This window comes from Protopterus annectens, chromosome 1.part2, assembly GCF_019279795.1.
Source record: "Protopterus annectens isolate FY-2018-M chromosome 1.part2, PAN1.0, whole genome shotgun sequence".
Lineage (NCBI taxonomy): Eukaryota > Metazoa > Chordata > Ceratodontiformes > Protopteridae > Protopterus > Protopterus annectens.
The window spans coordinates 974,749,868-974,777,412 of record NC_056727.1 but is presented as its reverse complement, the minus strand read 5'-3'; the positions used below and the strand labels follow the sequence as shown (position 1 = coordinate 974,777,412).

At 44.8% G+C, this 27,545-nt stretch overlaps 1 protein-coding gene across 1 annotated transcript in view; it reads right to left on the bottom strand.

Moving 5' to 3' along the window:
• The window catches only part of LOC122792203 (tyrosine--tRNA ligase, cytoplasmic-like), a 480,316-nt gene that overhangs the window by 383,638 nt on the left and 69,133 nt on the right, over positions 1-27,545 (bottom strand). Inside the window, exons 2-3 of the mRNA XM_044059934.1 lie at positions 21,944-22,027; positions 21,617-21,763 (exon numbers count right to left, since the gene is read on the bottom strand). Coding sequence (XP_043915869.1) covers positions 21,617-21,763; positions 21,944-22,003 — 207 coding nt within the window. The 5' untranslated portion in view covers positions 22,004-22,027. The remainder of the gene's footprint in view (positions 1-21,616; positions 21,764-21,943; positions 22,028-27,545) is intronic.

The following is a 27,545-nucleotide window of genomic DNA, read 5'->3' as shown; positions in this document are numbered from 1 at the left end:
TCAGGACGTCAGGGTACAAAAGCGCATGACCGACGTCATTTCCTCAGTCTTTTCTTGCCCCAGATGTCAGAAGGCCCTAACAAGAAAGGCCAAAGCCAAAAACCAGCAAAACCTAACCAACCACCGTGCACTAACCATATTTACAATATGTACAACACAAACCACACCACCACCTTCAACAACAGAGGGAAGGAGGGAGGTTGGACTGCAGCAATGTGGATCTTGAACATCTACATTTATGGTAGGTACAAAACTGTACTATGTTCTTCATCTCACATTGCTGCAGTCCTTACATATGGGTAGAATCCCAAAGCAGAGGTAAGGGAGGATGGCAAAACTATAAAGTATTAGGAGCTGCCAACATGCCCTGTAAAATTGCAGTGGCAAATCCAGCCCTAGATTTAGAGTAAAGTGGAAGGTGGTAATGCTTAGAGAAAGTATGCACTGAACTCCAAGTAGCTGCTTCCAAAATATCTTTAGTAGCCACCCCTTAAAAGCTGTAGAAGTGGCAGTAGCCCTAGTGGAATGAGGCCTAATCCCAGCTGGAATCTCCTTACCATGATGGGAATAACAGAAAGCAATACAAAACCAATGCACTTAGAAATAGTTTGTTTTGAAACAGGTTTGCCCTGAGAACCCAAAGCAAAAGAAACAAACAACTGCTGAGACTGCCTGAACCCTTTAGTTCTGCTCAAATAATATTGCAACTGTCTGTGTATATCCAAAGTGTGCAAAATCCTTTCCCCTTTATTTTGGGCGTTTGCATAAAAAGTAGGCAAATGAATAGTTTGGTTTAAAGCCACACTAGAAACCACTTTAGGCATAAAAGAAGGGTTAGTACGCAAAGACACCCTATCCTTGTGGAAAATTAAGAAAGGCTCAACTGCCATAAGGGCCTGTAATTCAGAAACCCTTCTACAGAGGTAATGGCCAACAAAAGAGCAGTCTTCCATGATAAATATTTCAACTCTGCCGATGCTGCAGGCTCAAAAGGTTGTAGAGTGAGTTTCTCCAACACAAAATTGAGATCCCAAGCAGGAGTAGGAGCTCTACGTGGGGGTCTTATATTCTTTGCCCCTCTAAGGAATTGCTTAAACAAAGGCTGAGAAAATAATGGTGGGTCACAGTCATAGTGAGCAGAAATTGCTGCAGCATGAACCTTTATAGAGGAGAAGGACAAACCTTTGTCCAATAACTCAGTAAGGTATTGAAGCGCAACACTTAAATTAGGTTTAGAAACATCAAAGTCCTTTGCTGTACTCCAAAATAAAAATCTCCTCCATTTATCTGCGTAAACTTTCCTTGTACTAGGCCTTCTGGCCTCCAAAATAACATTCAAAACTTGTTGTGGAAGCTGAGACCCTCCAGGGTTTAAAACAGAATATGCCAGGCTGTCAGATGTAGAGAATGAAGTTTGACATTGAGTAAATGACTGTTCTCCTGAGACAGCAGGTGAGGAATCGAAGGCAAAGGCCATGGAGGCTCCTGTACCAGACTTCTCAGTAATGGGTACCAGTGCTGTCGAGGCCAATCTGGAGCTATTAAAATCATGTTTGGCTTGTCCTGTCTGACCTTCAGCAGTACCTTTGGGAGGAGAGGCAGAGGTGGAAAGGCATACACGTGAAGATTGCTCCAATTGAATGAGAGAGCATCCACTTTCCAAGCTGTGGGATGAAATAAGAAGTTATGTACCTACCATAACGTTCCATGTTAGTTGTCTTCTCTCGCCTTCTTTCTTGCTTGATGGGTTCGGAGCCGATCCTCGGCTCCGACTCGGCACTTGCTTTAGCTCGAGAACTCCTTTTACCAGCTCGAGGCAGCCCCATATCCCATGATGCAAGGCAGGAAGTACCCAGATCTCGTTTGTTGACAAAAGGGCAATAACACCAAGCATAAAAATACTTCCCAAAGGAAGAAGAAACTTACAGATGGAAAAAGGACCAGGTTTGAATGGTCTTTAGCATAATAGTTTCTTATACAAGGTCTGTCCAGGCCAGGGGAAGGAGGGAGGTCGAAGAAAGAAGCAGAGAAGACAACTAACATGGAACGTTATGGTAGGTACATAACTTCTTAATGTTAAGTTGTCAATCTCGCCTTCATTCTTGCTTGATGGGACCGCGTCCCTAGCACCTCTATCCTGGGTGGCTCAATGGAACAAACTCTTGAGGACTGTAGAGCCAAAACTGGCTCTGTCCCTGGAGGCCAAGTCCAATTTGTAATGGGAAACAAAAGTGTGAGGAGTGGCCCAAGTGGCGCTGCACAAATAGTGTCCAAAGGCAGTCTAGCTTGAAAAGCTGTAGAAGTAGCTAAACTCCTAGTTGAATGTGCTTTAGGTTTTGAGCACAGCTGTTTTCCCCTGATCGTATAAATTTCAGTGATGACCAAGAAAGCCATCTGGACAAAGTCACTTTAGAAACAGGAAGGCCTTTTTATTATCCGCATAGGAAACAAAAAGTTGATCAGATTTCCTAAATTTTTTGTTCTGTCCAAATAATATCTAAGCTGACGGTGGACGTCAAGATAATGTAGCTTTTGTTCAGCTCTATCTGAATAGTTAGGAAAAATACAGGAGATCAATGGATTGATTCAGATTGTTTTTGAAGCGACCTTAGGTAAAAATGATGGATTAGTTCTCAAAGATACTCTGTCTTTGTGAAAATCAAATAGGGGTCGAACCGAAGAGCATGAAGTTCAGACACCCTCCTGGCAGATGTAATAGCCACTAGGAATAAAGTTTTCCAAGAAAGATATTTCAGGGAACAAGAAACAGCTGGCTCGAAGGGGAAGAATCAAGGATGTCAGCACTAAATTTAGATCCCACTGAGGAGGAGGATTCCTGATTGGAGGCTTTAGTAGGAAAATTCCTTTCAAGAAGGCCCTGCAGAGCCTATGGGACATAATATTATGATCTGCTATCCCAACATGAAAATTAGAAATAGCAGCCAACTGAACTCTGACTGTGGAAGAAGAGGAGCCTGCATGAAAAATCTCTGCTAAGAAGTCCAGAACTGCCTGAACAGGGGCAGTAAAAGGATCAATATTCTGGGCCTTAGCCCAATAAGAGAAACGTTTCCATTTGCTCGTGTAAATCCTCCTGGTAGAGGATTTCAGTGAAGCTACTATGATATCTCTAACTGGGTTAGAGATCAAAGGAAGCCTGGCTAGGGAAGGAAGTGGAGCAACCATGCTGTGAGGTTGAGAGAAGGGATTGACCGGTGCAGCTGACCGGATTGGTGAATCAGTAGATCTGGCACTGGGTCCAGATGCCACGGCTGCACCAAAAGGTGATGATGGAGGAACGGGAACCAAACTTGTTGAGGCCAGTAAGGGGCAATGAGAATCAATTTGGCTCTCAAAACGGTAGCTTTCTGGATCACCTGAGGGATCAGAGGAAATGGGGAAGGCATAAAGAAGTCCCTGGGGCCAATCCTGGGTCAGAGCGTCTCTGGGGATGGCCTGATAGAGGGAAGAGGCTGAAGAAGTCTGGACATTTGCTGTTTTGGGGAGTAGCAAAAGATCGCAACATGGACGACCCCATTCCAGAAAAATCTCTTCCGCTATGGATTGCTTGAGAGACCACTCGTGAGGCATGAGAATAGCTCTGCTCAATCTGTCCGCTATAATGTTGGTTTTCCCAGGGATATGCGTTGCTACCAGAAATCGATGAGAGGAGATCGCCCATTGCCATAGTCTGAGCGCTTCGACACAAGGGGTAGGACTTGGTTCCGCCCTGTTTGTTGATATACCAAACTACAGACATGTTGTCTGTGTGGACTGCAATTGTCCCTACGGGAAGAAAGTCGTTGAGGGCTTGCAACGTTAAAAGCACTGCTCTCATCTCCAGGACATTTATGTGCAGATGGTACTCGAACGGTTGCCACGTCCCATGAACCATCCTGCCCTGATAATGACCCCCACCCGATCAGGGAGGCATCCGTGGTGACAGTGGCTATCGGGACGGAGGTACAAAGCATCTGCCTTGGTGAACCTGAGACGATGTGATCCACCAAGCAAGATGTTCTTTGCATGTTTGTGTCACCAGAATCTGGTGACGCATTGGGAGCTGCTGGTATGACCACTGTGTGAACAGCATCCACTGAAGGAGGCGCATGTAGAATCGAGCCAGGGAAGAAGAGTGATGGCCGCAGCCATGAGACCTAATACCTTTAGAACCATTCTGGCCTGTACTTTCTTGCTGGCCAGAATGATCCTGACATGAGTCTGAATGTCTGAAACTCTTTGTTCTGTAAGGGTAGCTGACATCCGAACAGTGTTTAAGTTTGCGCCTATGAAGGTAATAGACTGGCAGGGCGATAAGGATGACTTTTCAAGTTGACTGAGATGCCCAAATGAGAACAAAGGTCTATTGTGTAATCCCTGGCTTGTATAAGCTGATGCCTGGTGGTGGCTGACAGGAGCCAGTCGTCGAGATACGGAAACACCTGGAATCCTTGACGCCTCAGGTGAGCCGTGACCACTGCCATGCATTTGGTGAACACTCTTGGGGCTGTAGTGAGACCAAAGGGCAGGGCTCTGAACTGGAAATGACTGGACCCCAGCCGAAAGCGGAGAAATCTCCTGGAGCGTCTGTGAATTTTGATGTGATAGTACGATCCTGAAGATCTATTGAGCACATCCAGTTGTCCTTCTGTAAGAAGGGCAGAATTGACTGAAGAGTGACCATTCGAATCTTGTCTTCCTGACAGACTTGTTGAGTCTGCTGAGATCCAATATTGGTCTCCAGTCTCCCGTCTTTTGGGGACCAAAAGAACCTTGAGTAGATTCCGGCTCTGAATGGTCTATTGTAACTGGCTGAATGGCTCTTTTGCAGTAGTTTTGCGATTTCTAACTCTGCAATGTCCCTTAGACCGGTGGTACATCTGGAAGGGAACTTGAGGGAAGGGACTTTCCTCGAAAGGAATTATGTAACCCTTGGATATGATCGACTGTACCCATCTGTCTTGAGTGAGGGAATGCCAGGCTTCTGGGTACAGTGATAATCTTTCCCGACTGCCTCCAAGGAGGGACAGCCGGGCAACACCTCAGGGATGCTGAAAAGGCTTCTCAGGAAGAGACTCCCTGTTGCCCTGGTTCTTCGGACCCCTCTGCCTCTAGAGCGGCGTCTGTTGTTGTTACCCCTCTGCCTCTAGGGGTAAACTGACCACGTGAATCCGGCGTGACTCCTTGGGATTTACGGAACCACATCTTCCCACCCTTCTGTCCTTTGGGATAAGGCCTAGAAGGGGTGGAAAACGGACTCCAACAGCAGAAAGAGTCTTGCCGTCCTGCTCACACCTGGTCAAGGTCTCCTTCACCTGAGGGCCAAACAAAGCTGACCCATCAAAGGGAGAATTTGTGAAGGACGCCTTAAAGGGATCCATAAAATCACATAGCCGCATCCAGGCTTGGCGCCTAAGAGCCACACCTGTGCCTGCGGCTCTACTACCCATCCGCAGCATAAGATATTAGCCGCATGGAGGAGTTAGCAATGGAATTGAGGGTTCCTAGCTGCGAAGCAATCTTTTCTTGAGCCCCTGCAGCTGTAGGATCCTGAACTACTTCTCCCAGCTCCTTCAGTATATCTCTCTGGAGTCTGGTGAAGTGACAAAGATAATTCAGCGAACGCATAGCAAAGGTCGCTGAGGAAAACATCCGCTTGCTGTACCTATCCATGGTCCTAGAGTCCTTATTAGGAGGATGGACGGGCACGGAAGGATCTGCAAGTTCCTTTTTGGTGGCCGCTGCCACCACCATGGCTTCAGCGGGACACCCTTGGTAAGGAATTGTTTGTCACTAGGGGCAGTGATAAATTTAGAAGGCCACCTAGGGACTGGCTCTACAGAGTCAGGAGCTGTCCACGCCTTTCGTGCAATAACCTGCATAAGGGGTCGAAGGCGGAGACACCCAGGAGGTGGAGGGCCGAGATCCAAACGCCTCTAGGTATACTGACTCATCCTCAGAGGGATTGTTGGTCGGCCAGTTTCCCCTCTGTTTCGGAAGTACTAGGATCTCTGAGAAGGAGACATCCTCAGAGGGGGATGTAGGGGATCCCACTGACTCATCAAAGTCAGTATGCGAAGTGACAGACTCAGGGAGTCTACATGCTTCCTCTTACAAGTCCTCTTCCTAGGAGGATCTCCCGAAACATCAGGAGAATCCTCGAAAGCCGTGGAAATTCCCAATGGGGAAACCTGAGGCGGAGGATCTCTGGGTCCTATAGCAAGAGAAGTGGCAGAGATGTCAACAGGTACAATAGAGGGAGGAGCTACGGGAAGAGACTGCTGACTGATACCAGTGGCCAGTACACTCTTCATCACCTCGAATGCTCCCCTCCCAGGCAGGTCCGAGAGAACCCGCTCCAAGAGCTAGGAACTCCAGGGGCCACCGAAAGGGAAGTCTCCGAGGCAGATGTCGGAGCCGAGCTCACCAAGGCCGAGGCTCCAAGGGGAAGAGCGGGCTCGGACAAGGGTCCGATGCCACTCACCCCCTCGGAGGAGACCATGGAAGCCCGACCACCGAATCCCTCTAAGGAAGAGGAGATAAGAGTAGGGGCTGAAGGGACAGAAGGAGGTATCCATCCTCCAGCCGAAGCAGTAACCATGCCCGAAGACTCCAACTCCAAACTCTGGGGTAGAGTCGAAGGAGGAACTGTAACGGGGTGTGGACCAACAGTTGTCTGCTGAGACGGACTGTGTAGCATTTGGGCCAGTACCTGTGACTTGAGCAATCTACTGACCACTCTCTCTAGGTCATAATCTGACAACCTGGATGACCTTGAAGATCGGCTCCGATGGCTCCGTTCCGATAGAAGAGGCGGCCGAGCCGAAAGTATCGGCTCCAAGGAAGGAGACCTCGACCTCTTCCGGGAATGGCCCATCGGAGCCGATACTACTGATCCTGTCGGCACCGATTTCTCGGAACCGGCAGAACGTCTCGATGTATCGGCTCCAGCCGGAGCCGATACAGCTACCAATAACGGTGTCGGAGCCGATCGGAGCCGACACCGATGCCTGTGCCACATGGGTGTCGGAGCCGACCGGAGCCGACACCGATGCCCGTGCCACGTGGGTGTCGGAGCCGATCGGAGCCGACACCACAGTGGTCAAAGCAGATTCGGCACCGATAGCCATCGGCCGAAAGCTTTGTGGATCAGAATCGGCTCCAGCCGAGCCAATCTCGACTTTATACGAGTCGGAGCCGAGGCCGCAGGCTTAGAAACATAAGCCTGGGCCTTGGCAGTTTTGGTTGATTTTGTGGAGCCGACTTAGCCGGAGAGCCCTCCGGCTTAAGAAGACCCCTGAGAATCAACTTATTATCTCTCCTGCAGGACTCTCTGGCTGAAGGAGTGACAAATAGCACAGGAGTCCTGCAGGTGAAGAGGGCCCAAACAGTACAGGCAAGAAGTGTGACCGTCTGTCAGAGACATCTTCTGACAGCACGAGTCACACTTCTTAAAACCTGAAACCCTCTCCTTAGACATGGTGCCTAAACACAACACACACACACACCAGTCAAAATAAATTAAACTAATACCAAGAGGTATTTAGTAAAAAACACCAACACACACACCCTAACAGGGGGGGGGATGGGATAGGGAAATTGACTGACTAAAAAAAATTAAATTAAACTATCAAAAATATTAGTTTTAACTAAAAGAAGGGGCTTAAATATCACAAATGTGAACTACTTACCAGGAGCTGGTAAAGAGAAGACCTCCCAAGCGAAGCGGCAAACGAGATCTAGGTACTTCCTGCCTTGCATCATGGGAGATGGGGCTGCCTCGAGCTGGTAAAAGGAGTTCTCGAGCTAAAGCAAGTGCCGAGTCGGAGCCGAGGGATCGGCTCCGAACCCATCAAGCAAGAATGAAGGCGAGATTGACAACTTAACATCCTTTTTGTGCAAAACTTTGGCAGCTGGTAATTTAGTGGAGAAGCGAACAGATCTATGTCTGGAGTTCCCCATAACACTGTCAATCTCTGAAATACATGAGGATCCAATTTCCACTCGTGGGGATCCATAATTTGTCTGCTCAACACATCTGCTAAGGAGTTCTGTGCTCCTGGCAGAAACCTTGCCTGAAGATTTAGCTGTAAACTGAGAGCAGTCTCCCACAAAATCATTGCTTGTCTGCATAGAGGATAAGAATGCGTTCCCCCTTGCTTGTTGATGTACCACATGACAGTTGTGTTGTGTTTGAATCAACACCTGCCCTGGAAGAAGTAAATCCTTGAAAGCTATCAATGCAAACTGGACTGCTAACATCTCCTTCAAGTTGATATGTAGATGTTGAAGTCTGGCAGGCCACGTTTCTTGTACCCATTTTCCATTTAGATGAGCTCCCCAAGCTTTGTCTGAGGCATCCGTCGTTAGAATCTGACTCGCCTCTGGCCGGGTCACAGAGAGTCCCTTGTTTAGGTGACATTCCTGAGCCCACCACAAAAATTCCTTTTGAATGCAAGGTATTATTTGAATGACAGTGTCCAAATCTTGGCAGTGCTGTGTCCATACATTTTTGAGATACCATTGTAGCTTCCTCATATGCAGTTTGGCATTGGGAAGTACCAGAATACAAGATGCCATGAACCCCAAGGCTTGAAGGACTGTCCTTGCAGTCAGCCTGGACTGACGAGACAACTGGTGGAAGTAAAGAGAAAGATTCTTTTGTTTGTCCGGGGTCAAAAAGGCCATCTGGGATGCTGTATTCAGTCTCACACCCAGAAAGCACATGTCCTGAGAGGGTACTAGACTGGACTTTATTTCGTTCACAGAATACCCCAGGCATCTTAACACTGCCATCACATACTGTAAATGATGAAGAAGTTCGTCCTTTTCTTGGGCCAGAATCAGGCAATCGTCCAAATAAGGATAGATCTGTATTCCTCTTAGCCTGAAGAAAGCTACCACTGGAGCCAGAACCTTCGTGAACACTCTGGGTGCAGTAGATAAGCCAAAGGGCAATGCAGAGAACTGATAATGTGAAGCCCCAGCCCGAAAACGCAGATACTTCCTGCAACCGGGCCTGATAGGAACATGAAGGTAAGCCTCCTTGAGATCCAGAGTCACCATCCAGTGATCTTTGCCCAGCAGAGGTAAAAGCTGTTGTAACGTCAACATTTTGAACTTGGGAATGTCCAGATATGTGTTGAGGATAGATAAATCCAAAATTGGGCTCCACGTGTTTCCTTTCTTTGGTACTAGAAACAGGCGAGAATAAAATCCTAGGCCCACTTCTGGCAGAGGGACCGGTTGTATGGCCCCTATTTGAAGTAGTAGAGAAATTTGTTTGCGAGCCTCTAGTCTTTGCTGAGGTGGAACATCCGGCATGCCTTTGAAAGGAGGCAAGGTATGGAAATAAAACTTGTAACCCTGGTGTATGATATCCAATACCCATTTGTCTTGGGTAATCAACATCCAATTTTCCTTGAAGAGTGCTAACCTTCCTCCCAAAGGTGCTGCCAGGCAAGAAGGATCTGGCAGCTGAAAAAGTAGGTCATTGGGCCTGTTTACGAAAGGACTGGCCCTTGCCCTCACCAAGATTGTGCAGGTGAACTCCTGTTCTAGGCCTGAAAGAACTCTGAGCTCTGCCCCTACCACGTCTAGATCTACCCCTAGACTGAGAATCATAAGAAGGATACGTCCACCCCTTAGCAGGCCAATTCCTACTAAACTTCGGAGGCTGAACTTGCAAAAATCTTTAACAGCCTGCATAGACTTAGCCTTGTCTTCCATTTTCTTCAAGACTGACTCCACAGGTGAACCAAACAACACATCAGACTGCAAAGGAGCATCCAAAATCCTTGTCTTAACATGGTCAGATAAATTCTGATCCTTCAGCCAGGCGTGCCTGCGAAGAACTGAGCCAGTGGCAGCCACCCTAGACGAGGCCTGCACAGCATCAAAACCACACTGCAATGAATGCTTACCCACCTGTTCAGAGACATGCACCAAATCTTGTAATTCTTTACACTCAATGCCTTCCGCCAGAGCATCCACCTTAGACTTCAATTGAGAAAGAAGAAAGTTTTGATATTTCAACATATGAAACTGGCAATTCAAAGCCCTCATAGCTAAGGTAGAAGATGTATAGACCTTCTTTCCCCATCTATCCAAAGCTCTGGCTCTTTATCTAGAGGAACCGGATTTTTACAACAGAGGCCTTGACACCCTTAGGTCCCTGACTAATAGTTTCTGGGTCCGCCCTAGGACTCTTATAAAGATATTTATGAGCCTCAGGCACCCTGTAATACCTATCCGGTTTAACAGGAGCAGGAGGCAGAGAATCAGGATTAAGTGAAGCCTCTGCAAACACATCTTCCACAACATCCAGAACAGGGGTATAGCCAAGGGCCTATGCTGGGGTAACAGCAAAACTCCCTAAGCCTTTTCCTAGAATCAGAGAAGTCCTGACCTTCCCACTTAAAATGTTCCCTCATAGAATGAAGTGTCTCTGAAAAGAAAAATCCTCTGGAGGAGAAGCAGAAGGAGTGGAATCATCTGCATCAGAATCAGAATAAGGAGAGTACTCCTGCAAGTCTTCAGCTGAAGACTCTGAAACATCCGAAGCCTGCTCAAAACTTCCCAACTCTGGCTCCACCCTAGGCCTCTTATCAGGAGGGGGCAAAGAACCTCTAATCAGAGTAATCAAATCTTCTGCCATTTTAAGCATGTGCTTCTTAGGCACAGACCCTGCTGAACTAGGAGTGACACCAACAGAAGCTAAAACTGGCCTGCCTCTGGGAGAAGCCTTGGAAACAGAAGGAGAAGGCCTACCCACCCTAGGAAGGGAGGGGAGTACAGCAACTTGAGAAGCCCCTTCAGCCTGACCTTCCTCCTGAGAGACCACCTCCTGCAAAATCAAAGTCTCCCCCTGAGACTCCAGAGAAGTCTCCGTCGGAACCACCAGTTCCACTGAAGCCTCTAAAGAACCGGCGTCCGGAACGGACGACTCATCTTGCCTGGGTTTAACTGCTTTGTCTTTGCGCTTCTTCGCAGAAGCGGGCGCCGGAGAATCCGACGGCATATTATAATTGCACCGCTTCCCAAAGACCAGCCTAGCACAATCTAACCTTCGCTTAATAGTGCGTTTATTGAACCTAGCACAAAAGCGACACCCAACAACGTCGTGCTCAGGCCCCAAACAAGGAATACACAAAGAATGATAATCCCTATGCGGTATCTGTTTCCCACAAGAAATACAGTTATTCACTTTTTCTGACATCCGGTAAAACACTGAGGCAAGAAAAAACCAAAATATTCCCCAACGGGGTACTTAGCCAACTTGGATTCGGTCTGAAACTCCGAATTCGAAAAATTTCAGAACGCCGAACGGCACTTGCAACGCTGCTTCTGCATCGGACCATGCGGCAAAAAAGACTGAGGAAATGACGTCGGTCATGCGCTTTTGTACCCTGACGTCCTGATGTCAGTTTTAAGCGCCTTGACCGACGTCAGCCTAATACTTTGGTATTCGGGCCGACCGAGGACAGCGGACTACCCATATGTAAGGACTGCAGCAATGTGAGATGAAGAACATCTATGAATATGTTAAAACCATAATGAATTACAGTGTACCCCTAAAACAGGGAGTCAACTCAAGTACCTGGGTGAGATTCTTTATACCACTTTAATCTCCAAGACTCACATCACTTGTATTAGTCAAAGATATTCCAAAACAAGTGAGGAAGCGTAGTCAGAAGCAGCACAGTGTTTGAGACAAGACTAGCAAATGCTTAGTAACTTCCATTCACTTTTGGAAGACTGTGCCCTGACAGAGTAACAAGACACTAAGTTGGTTTACCCAAATTACCAGTACAGACCATAACATCTGCCATTTCTTCATGTCTGTATCATTAACCAAGATGTCCTGCAATTGGGACACAGCAGTAGCTGTGTGACAGTATAGTCCACTGTGAGGTACCATTATTTCTCCACTCTCAGCTCGCACTCTCTCCAACGTCTTCAAATTCCTTTCTTTATCATTTTTACAAAAGAAGTCCCATAGATCAGCATGGACTCCAGTGACTATATGCTCTCTGTGATCACAGCGCACTAGGAATATTTCACACCCTACTTTCATATTTCACTACCAATATGCTTTGCAATCCAATGAACATGCTGGTTTCTTGTCACAGTGTTTTCATAGTGGCATATGTCCAGGGCCTTTATATTTGTATCAGATGCGTGACTTAACTGCTTTCTGGCATAATCTATAAAATACACTAGGACTGCCTACAACTCATCAGGTTACACATTATCAGAACTGATGGCCAGTAATAAGTCATACTGAACTGCCTTTGTTTTCCAGTACCTTGCTTAAATAAAGTTAACCTGAAAGACTCAGGTTGTCACAGTCCCTAAAATGCCCTTAACCAGTGTACTTACCAAATAAAAAAAAAATAAACCAGCAAAACTGCCTACCCTTCATCCCAAGATCAGTTAAGTTACAGTTTAATGCAGTGTAGTCACACATCTCTTAAAGCAATGCTGCAGTCTACTGGCTCCATGCTAAAAACTATTTAAAGCTACCAGCTAATAAGTAAGCACTGCACTTACAGTTAATGCAAAAAAACTCTCACTCTGAGCACCTACGTATCTATAAACTGGACAGCCTGTTTCCTTAGGGAACAGACAGCTTACATGCAAAGAATATCCGCTCTGTAGAATAACTGTGAGAAGTAACCCAGCCAATGGGGATGCACAAGCCAGTGCATTTCTTTGTGCTGGTCCCAAGCCCGGATAAATGGGGACGGTGGCGTCAGGAAGGGCATCTGGCATAAAATTTTGCCAAATCATACATGCAGATAACAGTACAGAAATACATACCGGATCAGTCGAGGTCCGGGTTAACAATGACCGCCACCAGTACTGTTGGCCAACAGGGTGCTGGTGGAAATTGGGCTACTGTTGGCTGAAGGAGGAGAAGAGGGGGAAGGCATGCCCGAAGGCAGATAAAGGCTAGGACTGTGATAGTGAGGGTCAGAACTTTGAATGTTGGCAGTATGACTGGTATAGGGAGAGAGCTAGCTGATATGATGGACTGAAGGAAGGTTGGTATATTGTTTGTGCAAGAGACCAGATGGAAGGGGAGCAAGGCTAGGTGTATTGGAGGCGGTTTCAAATTGTTTTATCATAGTGTGGATGGGAGGAGAAATGGCATAGGCATTATTCTGAAGGAACAGTATGCTAAGAGTGTTTTGGAGGTGAAAAGAGTGTCTGATAGAGTGATGTTTATGAAGCTGGAAACTGATGGTGTAATGATGAATGTTGTTAGTGCATATGCTCCACAAGTTGGGTGCGCGATGGATGAGAGAAAAATTTTGGAGTGAGTTGGATGAAGTGGTGAAGACTGTACCCAAGGGTGAGAGACTGATGATTGAAGCAGATTTCAATGGGCATGTTGGTGAAGGGAACAGAGGGGATGAGGAAGTGATGGGTAGGTATGGTGTTAAGCAAAGGAATGCAGAAGGTCAGATGGTAGTGGATTTTGCGAAAACGATGGACATGGCTGTGATGAATATGTATTTTAACAAGAGGGAGGAGCACAGGGTGACATACAGACATACAAGAGTGCAGGAAGATGCACACAGGTGGATTACATCTTATGTAGAAGGGCCAGTCTGAAGGAGATTGGGGACTGTAAAGTGGTGGCAGGGGAATGTGTAGTTTGGCAGCATAGGAGGGTGGTTTGTAGGATGACGTTGGTGATAAAGAAGAGGAGGAGGAGTGTGAGGGCAGCATCAAGGATCAAATGGTGGAAATTGAAAAAGGGTAATTGTGAGGTGATATTCAGGGAAGAGTTAAGACAGGCACTGGGTGGCAGTGAAGAGTTACCGAATAGCTGGGTAACTACAGCAGAGCTAGTAAGAGAGATGGCTAGAAAGGTGCTTGGTGTGACATCTGGAAAGAGGAAGGAGGACAAGGAGACCTGGTGGTGGAATGAAGAAGTACAGGAGAGTATAGAGAGAAGGAGGTTGGCGAAGAAGAAGTGGGACTGTCAAAGAGATGAAGAAAGTAGACAAGAGTATAAGGAGATGAGGTGCATGGCAAAGAGAGAGCTGTCGAAGGCTAAGGATAAGGCGTATTAAGAGTTGTATAAAAGGTTGGACACTAAGGAGGGAGAAAAGGACCTGTACCGAATGGCTAGACAGAGGGACCGAGCTGGTAAAGATGTGCAGCAGGTAAGGGTGATAAAGGATAATGAGGGAAAAGTACAGTTTTGTACCTACCATAAATGTAGATGTTCGAAGATCCACATTGCTGCAGTCCTTACACTTGGGTAGTCCGCTGTCCTCGGTCGGCCCGAATATCAAAGTATAAGGCTGACGTCGGTCAAGGCGCATTTGACTGACATCAGGACGTCAGGGTACAAATGCGCATGACCGACGTCATATCCTCAGTCTTTTCTTGCCCCAGATGTCAGAAGACCCTAAAAATAAAGGTCAAAACCAAAAGACAGCAAACAACCAACCCACCACCCTTGCACTAACTATATGTACAATATATACAAAATACACAAAATGTACAACCCAACCCACACAACCACCTCTAACTACAGAGGGAAGGAGGGAGGGTAAATTGGACTGCAGCAATGTGGATCTTGAACATCTACATTTATGGTAGGTACAAAACTGTACTATGTTCTTCATCTCACATTGCTGCAGTCCTTACACTTGGGTAGAATCCCAAAGCAGAGGTAAGGGAGGATGGCTAACTACAAGGAAGCAGGAGCTGCCAAGATGCCCTGCAAAACAGCAGTGGCAAAACCAGCCCTGGATTTAGAGTAAAGTGGCAGGTGATAATGCCTAGAGAAAGTATGCACTGAACTCCAAGTAGCTGCCTCCAAAATATCCTTGGTTGCCACTCCCTCAAAAAGCTGTTGAAGTGGCAGTAGCCCTAGTGGAATGAGGCCTAATCCCAGCTGGAATCTCCTTGCCATGATGGGAATAACAGAAAGCAATGCAAAACCCAATCCACTTAGAAATAGTTTGTTTTGACACAGGCTTGCCCTGAGAACTCAAAGCAAAAGAAACAAACAACTGCTGAGACTGCCTGAACCCTTTAGTTCTGTCCAAATAATATCGCAACTGCCTGTGTACATCTAAAGTGTGCAAAATCTTTTCCCCTTTATTTTGGGGATTTGCATAAAAAGTAGGCAAATGAATAGTTTGGTTTAAAGCCACACTAGAAACCACCTTAGGCATAAAGGAAGGATTAGTACGTAATGATACCCTATCCTTATGGAAAATCAAGAAAGGCTCAACCGCCATAAGGGCCTGCAATTCAGAAACACTTCTTGCAGAGGTAATTGCCAACAAAAAAGCAGTCTTCCATGACAAATATTTCAACTCAGAAGTAGCTGCAGGCTCAAAAGGTTGTAGAGTGAGTTTCTCCAACACAAAATTGAGATCCCAAGCAGGAGTAGGAGCTCTTCGTGGGGGTCTTATATTCTTTGCCCTCAAGAAATTGCTTGAACAAAGGATGAGAAAACAATGGTGGGTCACAATCATAGTGAGCAAATTGCTGCAGCATGAACCTTAATAGAAGAGAAAGACAAACCTTTGTCCAGTAACTCAGTAAGATATTGAAGAGCCACACTCAAATTAGGCTCAGAAACATCAAAATCTTTGCTGCACTCCAAAATAAAAATCTCTTCCATTTATCTGCGTACACTTTCCTTGTACTAGGCCTTCTAGCTTCCAAAATCACATTCAAAACTTGTTGTGGAAGTTGAGACCCTCTATGGTTCAAAACAGAATATGCCAGGCTGTTAGGTGAAGAGAGTGAAGTTTGACATTGAGCAAATGGCTGTCCTCCTGTGACAACAGGTGTGGAATCGAAGGCAAAGGCCATGGAGGCTTCCGTACCAGACTTCTCAGTAATGGGTACCAGTGCTGTCGAGGCCAATCTGGAGCTATTAAAATCATCCTCAGCTTGTCCTGTCTGACCTTTAGAAGTACCTTTGGGAGGAGAGGCAGAGGTGGAAAGGCATACACATGAAGATTGCTCCAATTGAAAGAAAGAGCATCCACTTTCCAAGCTGTGGGATGAAACCTTTTTGTGCAAAACTTTGGCAGCTGATGGTTTAGTGGAGAAGCGAACAGATCTATGTCTGGAGTTCCCCATGACACTGTCAATTTCTGAAACACATGAGGATCCAATTTCCACTCGTGGGGATCCATAATTGCCTGCTCAACACATCTGCTAAGGAGTTCTGTGCTCCTGGCAGAAACCTTGCCTGAAGATTGAGTTGTAAACTGAGAGCAGTCTCCCACAAAATCATTGCTTGCCTGCATAGAGGATAAGAATGTTCCCCCTTGCTTGTTGATGTACCACATGACAGTTGTGTTGTCTGTTAGAATCAACACCTGCCCTGGAAGAAGTAAATCCTTGAAAGCTATTAATGCAAACTGGACTGCTAACATCTCCTTTAGATTGATATGTAGATGTTGTAGTCTGGCAGGCCACTTGTCTTGTATCCACTTTCCATTTAGATGAGCTCCCCAAGCTTTGTCTGAGGCATCTGTCGTTAAAATCTGACTCGCCTCTGGCCGGGTCACAGAGAGTCCCTTGTTTAGGTGACATTCCTGAGCCCACCACAAAAATTCCTTTTGAATGCAAGGTATTATTTGAATGACAGTGTCTAGATCCTGGCAGTGCTGTGTCCATACATTTTAGAGATACCATTGTAGCTTCCTCATATGCAGTTTGGCATTGGGAAGCACCAGAATACAAGATGCCATGAACCCTAAGGCTTGAAGGACTGTCCTTGCAGTCAGCCCGGACTGATGAGATAGCTGATGGAAGTAAAGGGATAGACTCTTTTGTTTGTCCGGGGTTAATAAGGCCATCTGGGATGCTGTATTCAGTCTCACACCCAGAAAGCACATGTCTTGAGAGGGTACTAGACTGGACTTTATTTCGTTCACAGAATACCCTAGGCATCTTAGCACTGCTATCACATATTCCAAATGACGAAGAAGCTCTTCCCTTCCTTGAGCCAGAATCAGGCAGTCGTCCAAATAAGGATAGATCTGTATTCCTTTCAGCCTGAAGAAAGCAATCACTGGAGCCAGAACTTTTGTGAACACTCTGGGCGCAGTAGATAAGCCAAAGGGCAATGCAGAGAACTGATAGTGAAAAGACCCAGCTCGAAAACGCAGATACTTCCTGCAACTTAGTCTGATAGGAACATGAAGGTAAGCCTCCTTGAGATCCAAAGTTACCATCCAATGATCCTTGCCCAGCAGAGGCAAAAGCTGTTGTAACGTCAACATTTTGAACTTGGGAATGTCCAGATAAGTGTTGAGGATAGATAGATCCAAAATTGGTCTCCACGTGTTCCCCTTCTTTGGTACTAGGAACAGGCGAGAATAAAATCCTAGGCCCACTTCTGGCATAGGGACCGGCTGTATGGCCCCTAGTTGAAGTAACAGAGAAATTTGCTTGTGAGCCTCTATTCTTTGTTGAGGAGGAACGTCTGGCATGCCTCTGAAAGGAGGCAAGGTATGGAAATAAAACCTGTATCCTCGGTGTATGATATCCAATACCCATTTGTCTTGGGTAATTAAACTCCAATTCTCTTTGAAAAGTGCCAACCTTCCTCCCAAAGGTGCTGCCAGACGAGAAGGCTCTGGCAGCTGAAAAGGTAGGTCATTGGGTCTGTTTACGAAAGGACTGACCCCTGCCCTCACCTGAAGACTGTGCAGGAGAACTCCCTGTTCTAGGCCTGAAAGAGCCCTGAGCTCTGCCCCTACCACGTCTAGATCTACCCCTAGACTGGGAATCATAAGAAGGATACGTCCACCCTTTAGCAGGCCAATTTCTGCTAAACTTTGGAGGCTGAACCTGCAAAAAATCTTTAACAGTCTGCATAGACTTAGCTTTGTCTTCCATTTTCTTTAAAACTGCCTCAACAGGAGGACCACGTCAGATTGTAAAGGAGCATCTAAAATCCTTGTTTTAACATGTTCAGACAAATTTTGATCCCTTAGCCAGGCGTGCCTGCGAAGAACTGACCCAGTGGCAGCCACCCTAGACGAGGCCTGTACAGCATCAAAACCACATTGCAAAGAATGCTTACCCACCTGTTCAGAAACATGTACTAAATCTTGCAACTCTTTACAATCAATACCTACAGCCAGAGCATCAACCTTAGACTTTAATTGTGAAAGGAGGTAGTTTTGGTATTTCAACATGTGAAACTGGCAATTCAAAGCCCTCATAGCCAGAGTGGAAGAAGTATAAACTTTCTTTCCCCATCTATCCAAGGCCCTAGCCTCTTTGTCTGCAGGAACCGGATTCTTAACAACAGAAGCCTTGACACCTTTAGGCCCCTGGCTAACAGTTTCTGGGTCTGCCCTAGGACTCTTAAAAAGATACTTATGAGCTTCAGGCACCCTGTAATACCTATCCGGCTTAACAGGAGCAGGAGGCAAAGAATCAGGATTAAGAGAAGCCTCTGTAAAACATCTTCCACTACATCCAAAACAGGAGGTATAGCCAAAGGCCTATGCTGGGGTAAAACAAAAATTCCCTAAGCCTTTTCCTGGAATCAGAGAAGTCCTGACCTTCCCACTTAAAATGCTCCCTCATGGAATGAAGAGTTTCTGAAAAAGAAAAATCCTCAGGAGGAGAAGCAGAAGGAGTAGAATCATCCACATCAGAATCAGAATAAGGAGAGTACTCCTGCAAGTCTTCAGCCGAAGACTCTGACACATCTGAAGCCTGCTCAAAACCCCCTAGCTCAGGCTCCACCCTAGGCCTCTTATCAGGAGGGGGCATAGAACCCCTAATCAAAGTAATCAAATCTTCTGCCATTTTAAGCATATGCTTCTTGGGCACAGTACCTGAAGAGCTAGGGGTAACACCAACTGAAGCTAAACCTAGCCTGCCCCTGGGAGAAGCCTTAGAAACAGAAGGAGAAGGCCTAGCCACCCTAGGAAGGGAGGGGAGTATAGTAACCTGAGAAGCCCCCTCAGCTTGACTTGCCTCCTGAGAGGCCACATCTTGCAATACTAAAGTCTCACCCTGGGAACACAAAGAAACCTCCGGTGGAGCCACCGGCTCCACCGACACCTCTAAAGAACCGGCGTCCGGTACAGACGGTTCTTCCAGCCTAGGCTTAACTGCTTTGTCCTTGCGCTTCTTAGAAGAAGCGGGCGTCGGAGCATCCGACGGCATTTTATAATTGCACCGCTTCCCAAAGACTAACCTTGCACAATCCAACCTCCTCTTTATAGTGCGTTTATTAAATCTAGCACAAGAGCGACAGCCAACAACGTCGTGCTCAGGCCCTAAGCAAGGAATACACAAAGTATGATAATCTCTATGCGGTATCTGTTTCCCACAAGAAATGCAATTATTGACTTTTTCTGACATCCGTAAATCACTGAGGCAAGAAAAACTAAAATATTCTAACGGGTACTTAGCCAACTTTGAACTCGGTCTGAAACTTCGAAATCGAAACATCTCAGAACGCCAACCGGCACTTGCAATGCTGCTTCTGCATTGGACCATGCGGCAAAAAAGACTGGGGATATGACGTCGGTCATGCGCATTTGTACCCTGACGTCCTGATGTCAGTCAAATGCGCCTTGACCGACGTCAGCCTTATACTTTGATATTCGGGCCGACCGAGGACAGCGGACTACCCAAGTGTAAGGACTGCAGCAATGTGAGATGAAGAACATCGTACTCACAAGTGAGGAGAGTGTGTTGAGCAGATGGAAAGAGTACTTTGAGGGGTTGATGAAGGAAGAGAATGAGAGGGAGAGAAGGTTGGATGATGTGCGGATAGTGAATCATGAAGTGCAGTGGATTCACAAGGAGGAAGTAAGGACAGCTATGAAGAGGATGAAAAACGGAAAGGCTGTTAGCCCAGATGACATACCTGTGGAAGCATGAAGGTGAATGGCAGTGGAGTTTTTAACTAGATTGTTTAATGAAATCTTAGAAAGTGAGAGGATGCCTGAGGAATGGAGAAAGTGTTTTGGTACCGATTTTTAAGAATAAGGGTGATGTGCAGAGCTGTAGTAACTACAGAGGGATTAAACTGAACAGTCACAGCATGAAGTTATGGGAAAGAGTAGTGGAAGCTAGGTTAAGAAGGGAGGTGATGATTAGTGATCAGCAGTACGGTTTCAGGCCAGGAAAAAGAGCACTACAGATGCGATGTTTGCTCTGACTGTGCTGATGGAGAAGTACAGAGAAGGTCAGAAGGAGTTGCATTGTGTCTTTGCGGATTTAGAGAAAGCATATGACAGGGTGCCTAGAGAGGAGTTGTGGTATTGTATGAGGAAGTCGGGAGTGTCAGAGAAGTAAGAGTGGTACAGGATATGTACGAGGGTAGTGCGACAGCAGTGAGGTCTGCGGTGGGAGTGATGGATGGGTTTAAGGTGGAGGTGGGATTACATCAAGGATCAGCTCTTTCTTATTTGCAATGGAGATGGACAGGTTGACAGACGAGATCAGACAGGAGTCCCCGTGGACTATGACGTTTGCAGATGACATTGTGATCTGTAGTGAGAGTAGGGAACACGTGGAGGAGACCCTTGAGAGGTGGAGATATGCTCTACAGAGAAGAGGAATGAAGGTCAGCAGGACTAAGACAGAATATATGTGTGTGAATGAGAGGGAGGATGCAGGGAGTAGAGGTGGCGAAGGTAGATGAGTTTAAGTACTTGAGATCAACAGTTCAGCGTAATGGCGAGTGTGGAAGAGAGGTGAAGAACAGAGCACAGGGCAGGATGGAGTGGGTGGAGAAGAGTGTCAGGAGTGATTTGTGACAGACGAGTACCAGTAAGAGTGCAAGGGAAGGTCTACAAGAGGGTAGTGAGACCAGCTATGTTATATGGGTTGGAGACAGTGGCTCTGACAAAAAGGCAGGGGTCAGAGCTTGACGTGGCAGAGTTGAAGATGTTAAGATTTGCACTGGGTGTGACGAGGATGGACAGGATTAGGAACAAGTATATTAGAGGGTCAGCCCAGGTTGGAAAGTTTGGAGACAAAGCCAGGGAGGCAAGATTACGTTGGTTTGGACATGTGCTGAGGAGGGATGCAGAGTATATTGAGAAAAATATGCTAAGGATGAAACTGCCAGGTAACAGGAAAAGAGGAAGGCCTAAGATAAGGTTTATGGATGTGATGAGAGAACATGCAGGTGGTTGGTGTGACACAGCAAGATGCAGAGCACAGGAAGAAATGGAAACAGTTGATCTGCTGTGGCGACCCCTAACGGGAGCAGCCGAAAGAAGAAGAAGAAGAAGAAGAAGAAGAAGGAGAACTGTGAGAAGTCCAGTTTTCCTCATCCAATTTATCATTTAACCAGGTGAATGAAACTGTCTTTCTAGGACTCTTTTCAGCCACAACCTAGGCCACAAGGGCAGCCGTAACATGTTCACAGAGTAGCCAGTCAAAGAATGTTTTTTTTACAGGAAACCGGGGTACCTAGAGAAAATGCACACAGAGAACAGTAAAACATGAAAATCAACAAAAACAGATTCTGGAGGTCAGAACTGAGCACTAGACTGACATTGTGAAGCACAAATCTTAACCAATGAGATTTTTGTCATTTTAAGACGAAAACAAATCTCACATTTCCTTTCCTCCTTCCTCTTACCTCACAGCCTGCCTTGAGGAAATCTGCAATCTTTGACATGGGTACAAAGTACGCAACATGTGGCTTTCCTGTTGTGGCAGTTCCCCAATAGATCCTCAGTTCACGTTCTTTTAGGATGTCCTTCAGTTTCTCCTCACCCAAAACTTCCTGTAACAGAATAGTATGAACAAAATAAAAAGCATTATGCAAGAGCAACACTGAAATGCAAACATGACAGATGCAGATAACTGCCTCCACCAAATAGTAATAATAATAATAATTAATTTAAGAAATTGACATAACCCAAAGCTTTATCATCCAAATCCACTGAAACATGTTTAGCCTTACCTGGAGGTTCCTGGAGATGAGGGTATATTTTTCATCAGCTGTCAGTTGGCTCTGTCCCATGGTAATGTCTGTTTAATGCAAGTTCTGCAGAGCAATATACAAAAAGGTCATCAGATCTACGAAGGAACAAGCATACTTCTCCAATGAAAACATTTGGCAATTTTTATTAAGCTAGGTAGCATGCATTACAACATCTGATGTACACTTACTTTGATTATTCTGCTATAAACAGGTCTCTCTCCCTCCCCCTCATACTCACAGGGTGATGGTGACTGACATCACATTATTGATTACCTTCCTTATAGCAGGCAGTTACTAGGCATGTGGTCCAAGAGAACACTGAGGAGTTTGGCCCAACTGCCACAGAGCACTGTCTGATTACATGACTTGCTCAGTCACACAGCAGGAAAGTGACGGATGAGGCAATCAAACCTGGGACTACAGAAAGCAGTTTAACACTCATAGCCTTTGTCTTCTGAGCTAATTGTGATGGTCTAAATCACATCAAACTGAGGAGTCATATTAGAAAGGTCTTTTTTTTGGGGGGGGGACAGATACAACAGCCTATCACTGGAGGCAATGGTCATATGGATTTCCAGATAAATTCAGAATACAATAATAGCCTTACGAAACCAGGAAGAGTAAAGTAGTCCTATAGCTTGGTACAGGCACGCATAAAAAGGTCAAATGCACCTTAAAATCTCTTTCAGTTGCAACACTGACAGATTACCATGAACACAGTTTTCTTAATTTTCTTAAAATGACATGTCTACTTATTTATTTATTTGCATGTGATACATAGGAAGCTCAACGTGGGCACAACTCCTATATAGTGGAGACCCAGGAAGAAAAGTTCTGACAGTAATACAAATGTATGCATATTACAGAGACAAGAACCATTATGAGAACAAGTAGACAATGTACATATAGAATAAAATGGCTGCATACACCCTCAAATTTGTTACAGCTACAAAGATGCCAAGAAATCCGACAGGTCTAACACTTCAAATGTCACAAGTTACTAATGTAGGTACAACATTTAAAATGTATAAAATATCCACAATATATACAGATAAGAAGACTCATTTTTATTCATGCAGACACCAAGAAGATGTAAAGACGACGAGAGAAGTTGTGATGAGGACAGTATGACTGTATGTGAGCAGACAGAATGGAAGACTTAAATATAAGAGATGGAAGAGCTGGCAACGCAGGGGACAAAAGGTGTAGAGGAACATGAACAGAAACAATGCAAAGCTGTAAGTAAGTATAACATGTACTTTTGTTACAGATGCTTAGAAAGGACGCAAGTTGTGAGATAAATGAATATGGTAGCGGATGACACCAAACGTGGGGAGCAAGGATATGGAAGCAGTGGAACGCGAATATAGGGAGAAAGAACAGAATGAAATGAAGGAGAAAAAAATGGTACATAGGAGGATAATTAAAAGCAAGAGGACAGATAGTGTTATGGGACAAGACCAGTTTATTAATGATGCTGTAATAGTAATGTCTTTCGGCTTTTCCCGGTTAGGGGTCGCCACAGCGGAACTCCGGTCTGCTAATGATTGGCAGTGGATTTTTACGGTGCCGAGTTGCCAGCTCGACACTCAACCTTCAAAGAAGGCACACCAATTCACGCACACACCTACTTGCATGTCTTTAAATGTCACTCGACCATGGGGTTGGACATGCAGACTCTATACAGAAGGTGCTCCAGCCGAGAATTGAACGGGAGAACCACTTGCTGTGCGGCAACAACGCTAACCGCTACACCACCGCGGCCTCAATAATGCTATAATACGATTGTTAAATAGCAAATATAAATTTGTATGCAGGGCTGGGAAAAATACAGCTTCATAAGCTACAAAATTGCTGTTTCTTAAACTACATTCTTTTAGTATGCAATAAAAGAGAATAGTGTGTGTCGCATGAAGTCGAGGCATGTAGTTAGTACAAAAAGGAATTTGTTAGCCCGAGTCCTCCAGGGTAGGAGTACATAGTTGCTAGGGCAGGTGTGAAACATCCAAGGTCAGAAAGAAGACCCCTTGGAAGTAGGTGGATCATATATAGAAAGGTGTTCATGTGAAGTCCAAAGTGAAAATCACGAGGGATGAGGAGATTTGTCAGAATAACTGTAACGTAATGAGGCTGCATGACCAGGTTAGATAAGAAATTGTATAAAAATACAGTGTAGTGAGAATGCTTCATCAAGGGTTATGAAGACAGACTCCCAGCGCCCAAGAATAAAATTTCTGTTTGCACATCCTGAAGTGCTATTCCTGACAGAAGGCATATAAGGTAAATTCTTAATGTTATTTATTTAAGACTATAACAACAGAAATAAATATGAATTAAGTTTAGAGAGACTGTATCGGATATCAAGGTTTGCAGCAAAGCTTGTGAGATCTAATGATACCTCTCAATTGTGTAGATTTTCACAGAATGTTCAGATTTTTGCCTTGTATTTTTGGTCTGTTCCTCATAAAAATTGTGGTTTTCTGGCAAACCATTGGGGACTGAAGTAACTAACTACTACTAAACAATGACACATTTGAGTTTCCAACTCCATGTCCTTCAGAAAATGCATAATAATTCAAAACCTGTTACTCTAGCAACTTTCTAAGTTTTTAGGAGCAATATTTAAAATCTGTCGCTTTTTGAACCTTTGTCCCCCCAATATTTCTGTCTCTGTCCAGATTTATTGTGCTGACAGGTTGAGAGCTATGGATCTAATTAAATTTATACAAAATCACATTATGTAGTGAAATACTTCAAAGCAGCCAGACTGCAGCCTTCTTTGAAGGCAGTTTTTGTTGCAGGCAAGCTTGTTCCAGATCTACTGCAAAACTATTCAACCCTAAAGAAGTTTAACAGCAATATAAACCGTCACTATGCCACATCTCCTGTAATGTTGTGGCAGCTACTGACAGTACTTCTAAACCAAACTGTTTGCACATTCGGTTAAGTTTTCCCACACTTATCTCATCATTAAAGACAGCACTCAGTGCTAATTTTCCTTCCTTTCTTTAATATACAGTGTCTTGCTGAATGTGCCTATCAAATTCATTACATGCATTTTGGGTCACTTACCATTTAACCTTTCTAACACTCAACTCTAAATTAATAACTTCAAAATGTGGTCATTCAGCTGAGTTTTCCTCCAGAATATGTTCTTCTTGTACGGTTATCATTTTCTACTTAAATGTAGGGCTCTTCTCAGGTCAGTTCACTGACATAGCAGCAAGAAACCCCGACAATGACCCAGACGATTTGTTTTCAATTAACGGGCAGGATAGTACAGTAGATTACGAAGCAGGGTGAGAGTAAATTCAATGCTGGTCCACTCATCCAGGGACAGAGAGAGAGAGGATTCGGTATGCTGCAATGTTGACTCTCACAGTGGAGTGGGAGTACAACATGTAGCATACAGGGGATTCCAAACAGTGAAAGGCAGCAGTCTTCTGGGAAGTGTGTATGGTAGTGAGCATGCATGTCTCCATGAAAGGGAAAGCAAAGCAGGCCTTCATGCAAGTCAAAATACACATCAGCTGCCTGGGAATGGTGATTTAGTACAATACCAGTAAATCCTGATGGCTGCCTGGATATAGTTTCCCATGATCAGCTCTCACCCCCAAGTGGAAATGAATGATCAAATCAATCACAGGGTGACAGATGTTTTCAGAAACGGTCTTGAATGAAAACTTCTTCCCCACCAGGAAAAAGTATTTATATTACCCGCTCCTGATAAAGCATGTGCTGTAGGACAGGAGGAAACAGAAGGGTTTGGTTTGGGAATGTGGAATATTTCCCTGCAAAGAAGAGATCTCTTCCAACTGAGTCAGTCTCAGAACACATTTGTCTGAAACAACCTGATGCCAAAGAGACAGAAATGGAGAATCTGACTTTCTGGAAGGGAAATGAAGACTGCCAGGGTGGGATTTGGGCCTTGCATACTAATTCTGACTTTTTTTCACTGTCATTTGTTTTGGGGATTCCTACTTTCTTTTAGGGCACCTCCCAACCATTGTTTTTTTAATGTCTACTTACCAGCATATTGCTGAGACTGTTTTGTTTCTATCAGCAGTTGGACAAGCGAGCAAAATAACCTTTGAAAAATGTAAAGAGGAAGGGATAAAAAAATTTTGAGATTCTGTGTATTTCATCTTAACCCTCTCATCACATTTTTGATGACCTTTGCAGCAGTGGGACCAAAATATCTATCCAAAGGTGAATTTAAAAGCTCATTTTTACATCCTCTAGGAGGTTGTGAGAATGAAGCCAGGTAAACCTCCTCAACATAGTACCAAAGGCATCCTCGCTGGGTGTGGTATCTACTGTCATAAACTCACTTTAAATGACTAGTGACCTGAGAAATAGAAGAAACCAAACCATACAAAGCAGATTTTTCCTCACAGGAAGAAAATGCAGATAAAACATTCCTCATATTTTCAGTTAGTCACAATAAACTTTAACATATGAGCTTGACAACTAAAAATTAAAGTTGCAGAAACAAACACGTTTCCCCAAACTTAAAAATTGCTTTACTGTCCTTGTCAAAAGGGGAAGGATTAGGGTTAAAATGTTTGGCAGCATCCAGATTAATTAAAGCTATAGCTGCTGGGTCATGTTTGGGAAAAGTGCATAAAAACTTAAAAGCTTGACTAACTTTTATACATTACATCAGGGAAAACTGCAGGCAGAGACACATACTTCCTCCAGAACTGATAGAACTGGGGAAATGGGTAAAGGTTCTGGAAATTACTTCCTCCAGAACCGATAGAACTGGGGACATGGGTAAAGGTTCTGAAAATTACTTCTGCAACAGATGACCGCATTTTCTGGGGGACTGAGAAACCTCAGTGTTCTCCCACTGAATATACCTGCATATTCGGGAAATAGTCTAGGAAAAAGAGAATCACTGACAGGGAAATTCGGTAACATGCTGTGACGTATTCTAAAACTGAAATGGCTGGAAAGGTGACATATTGAATTTGAATAACGAATTTTAAAATTTTGGATATTCATTTTTTCCATATGTTTTTCATTCGGAATAATGGTGTACGGTTTATATTTTATACGTTAATTTAAAAGTGAGATGTGTTTGTGATATCATTAATGAGAGGGATATTTAAGAAAGAAATTGAGCGTTTTGAATTGTCTGATGAAGTTCATTGATGTAGAGTGAACGAAAGTGCTCACAATAAACCTTTTTGGTGTATTATGGTGGAATTCCCTGCTTTACCATCTTTATTTTGGTCTCATGCTGTCCAGAGTCTGAATCAGAATTCTGAGGAATTTCTGGGGGAAAAAAACTGGATCAATTCCATCACACCCTCTCTGGTTTTAATTTCTTGAATCTCTTCAGGAAAAGAGGAATCAATTTTTCTTTTACCAGAAACCACTTGATAGGAAAGGTCAACAGCCTGTATAAGACCCTCGGAATACCAGACTGGATGAAATCCTCCTCCAAGAGGAAGAGTAAACCTTCTGGTGGACATCTACAATAAATAAACTCTATACTAAAAGGAAAAAAGTTGCTGTGCAGGACCAAGAAGGAGCAGGTGTCTAATTAGCAGCAATCTCTCCTTAGCCTGAACAA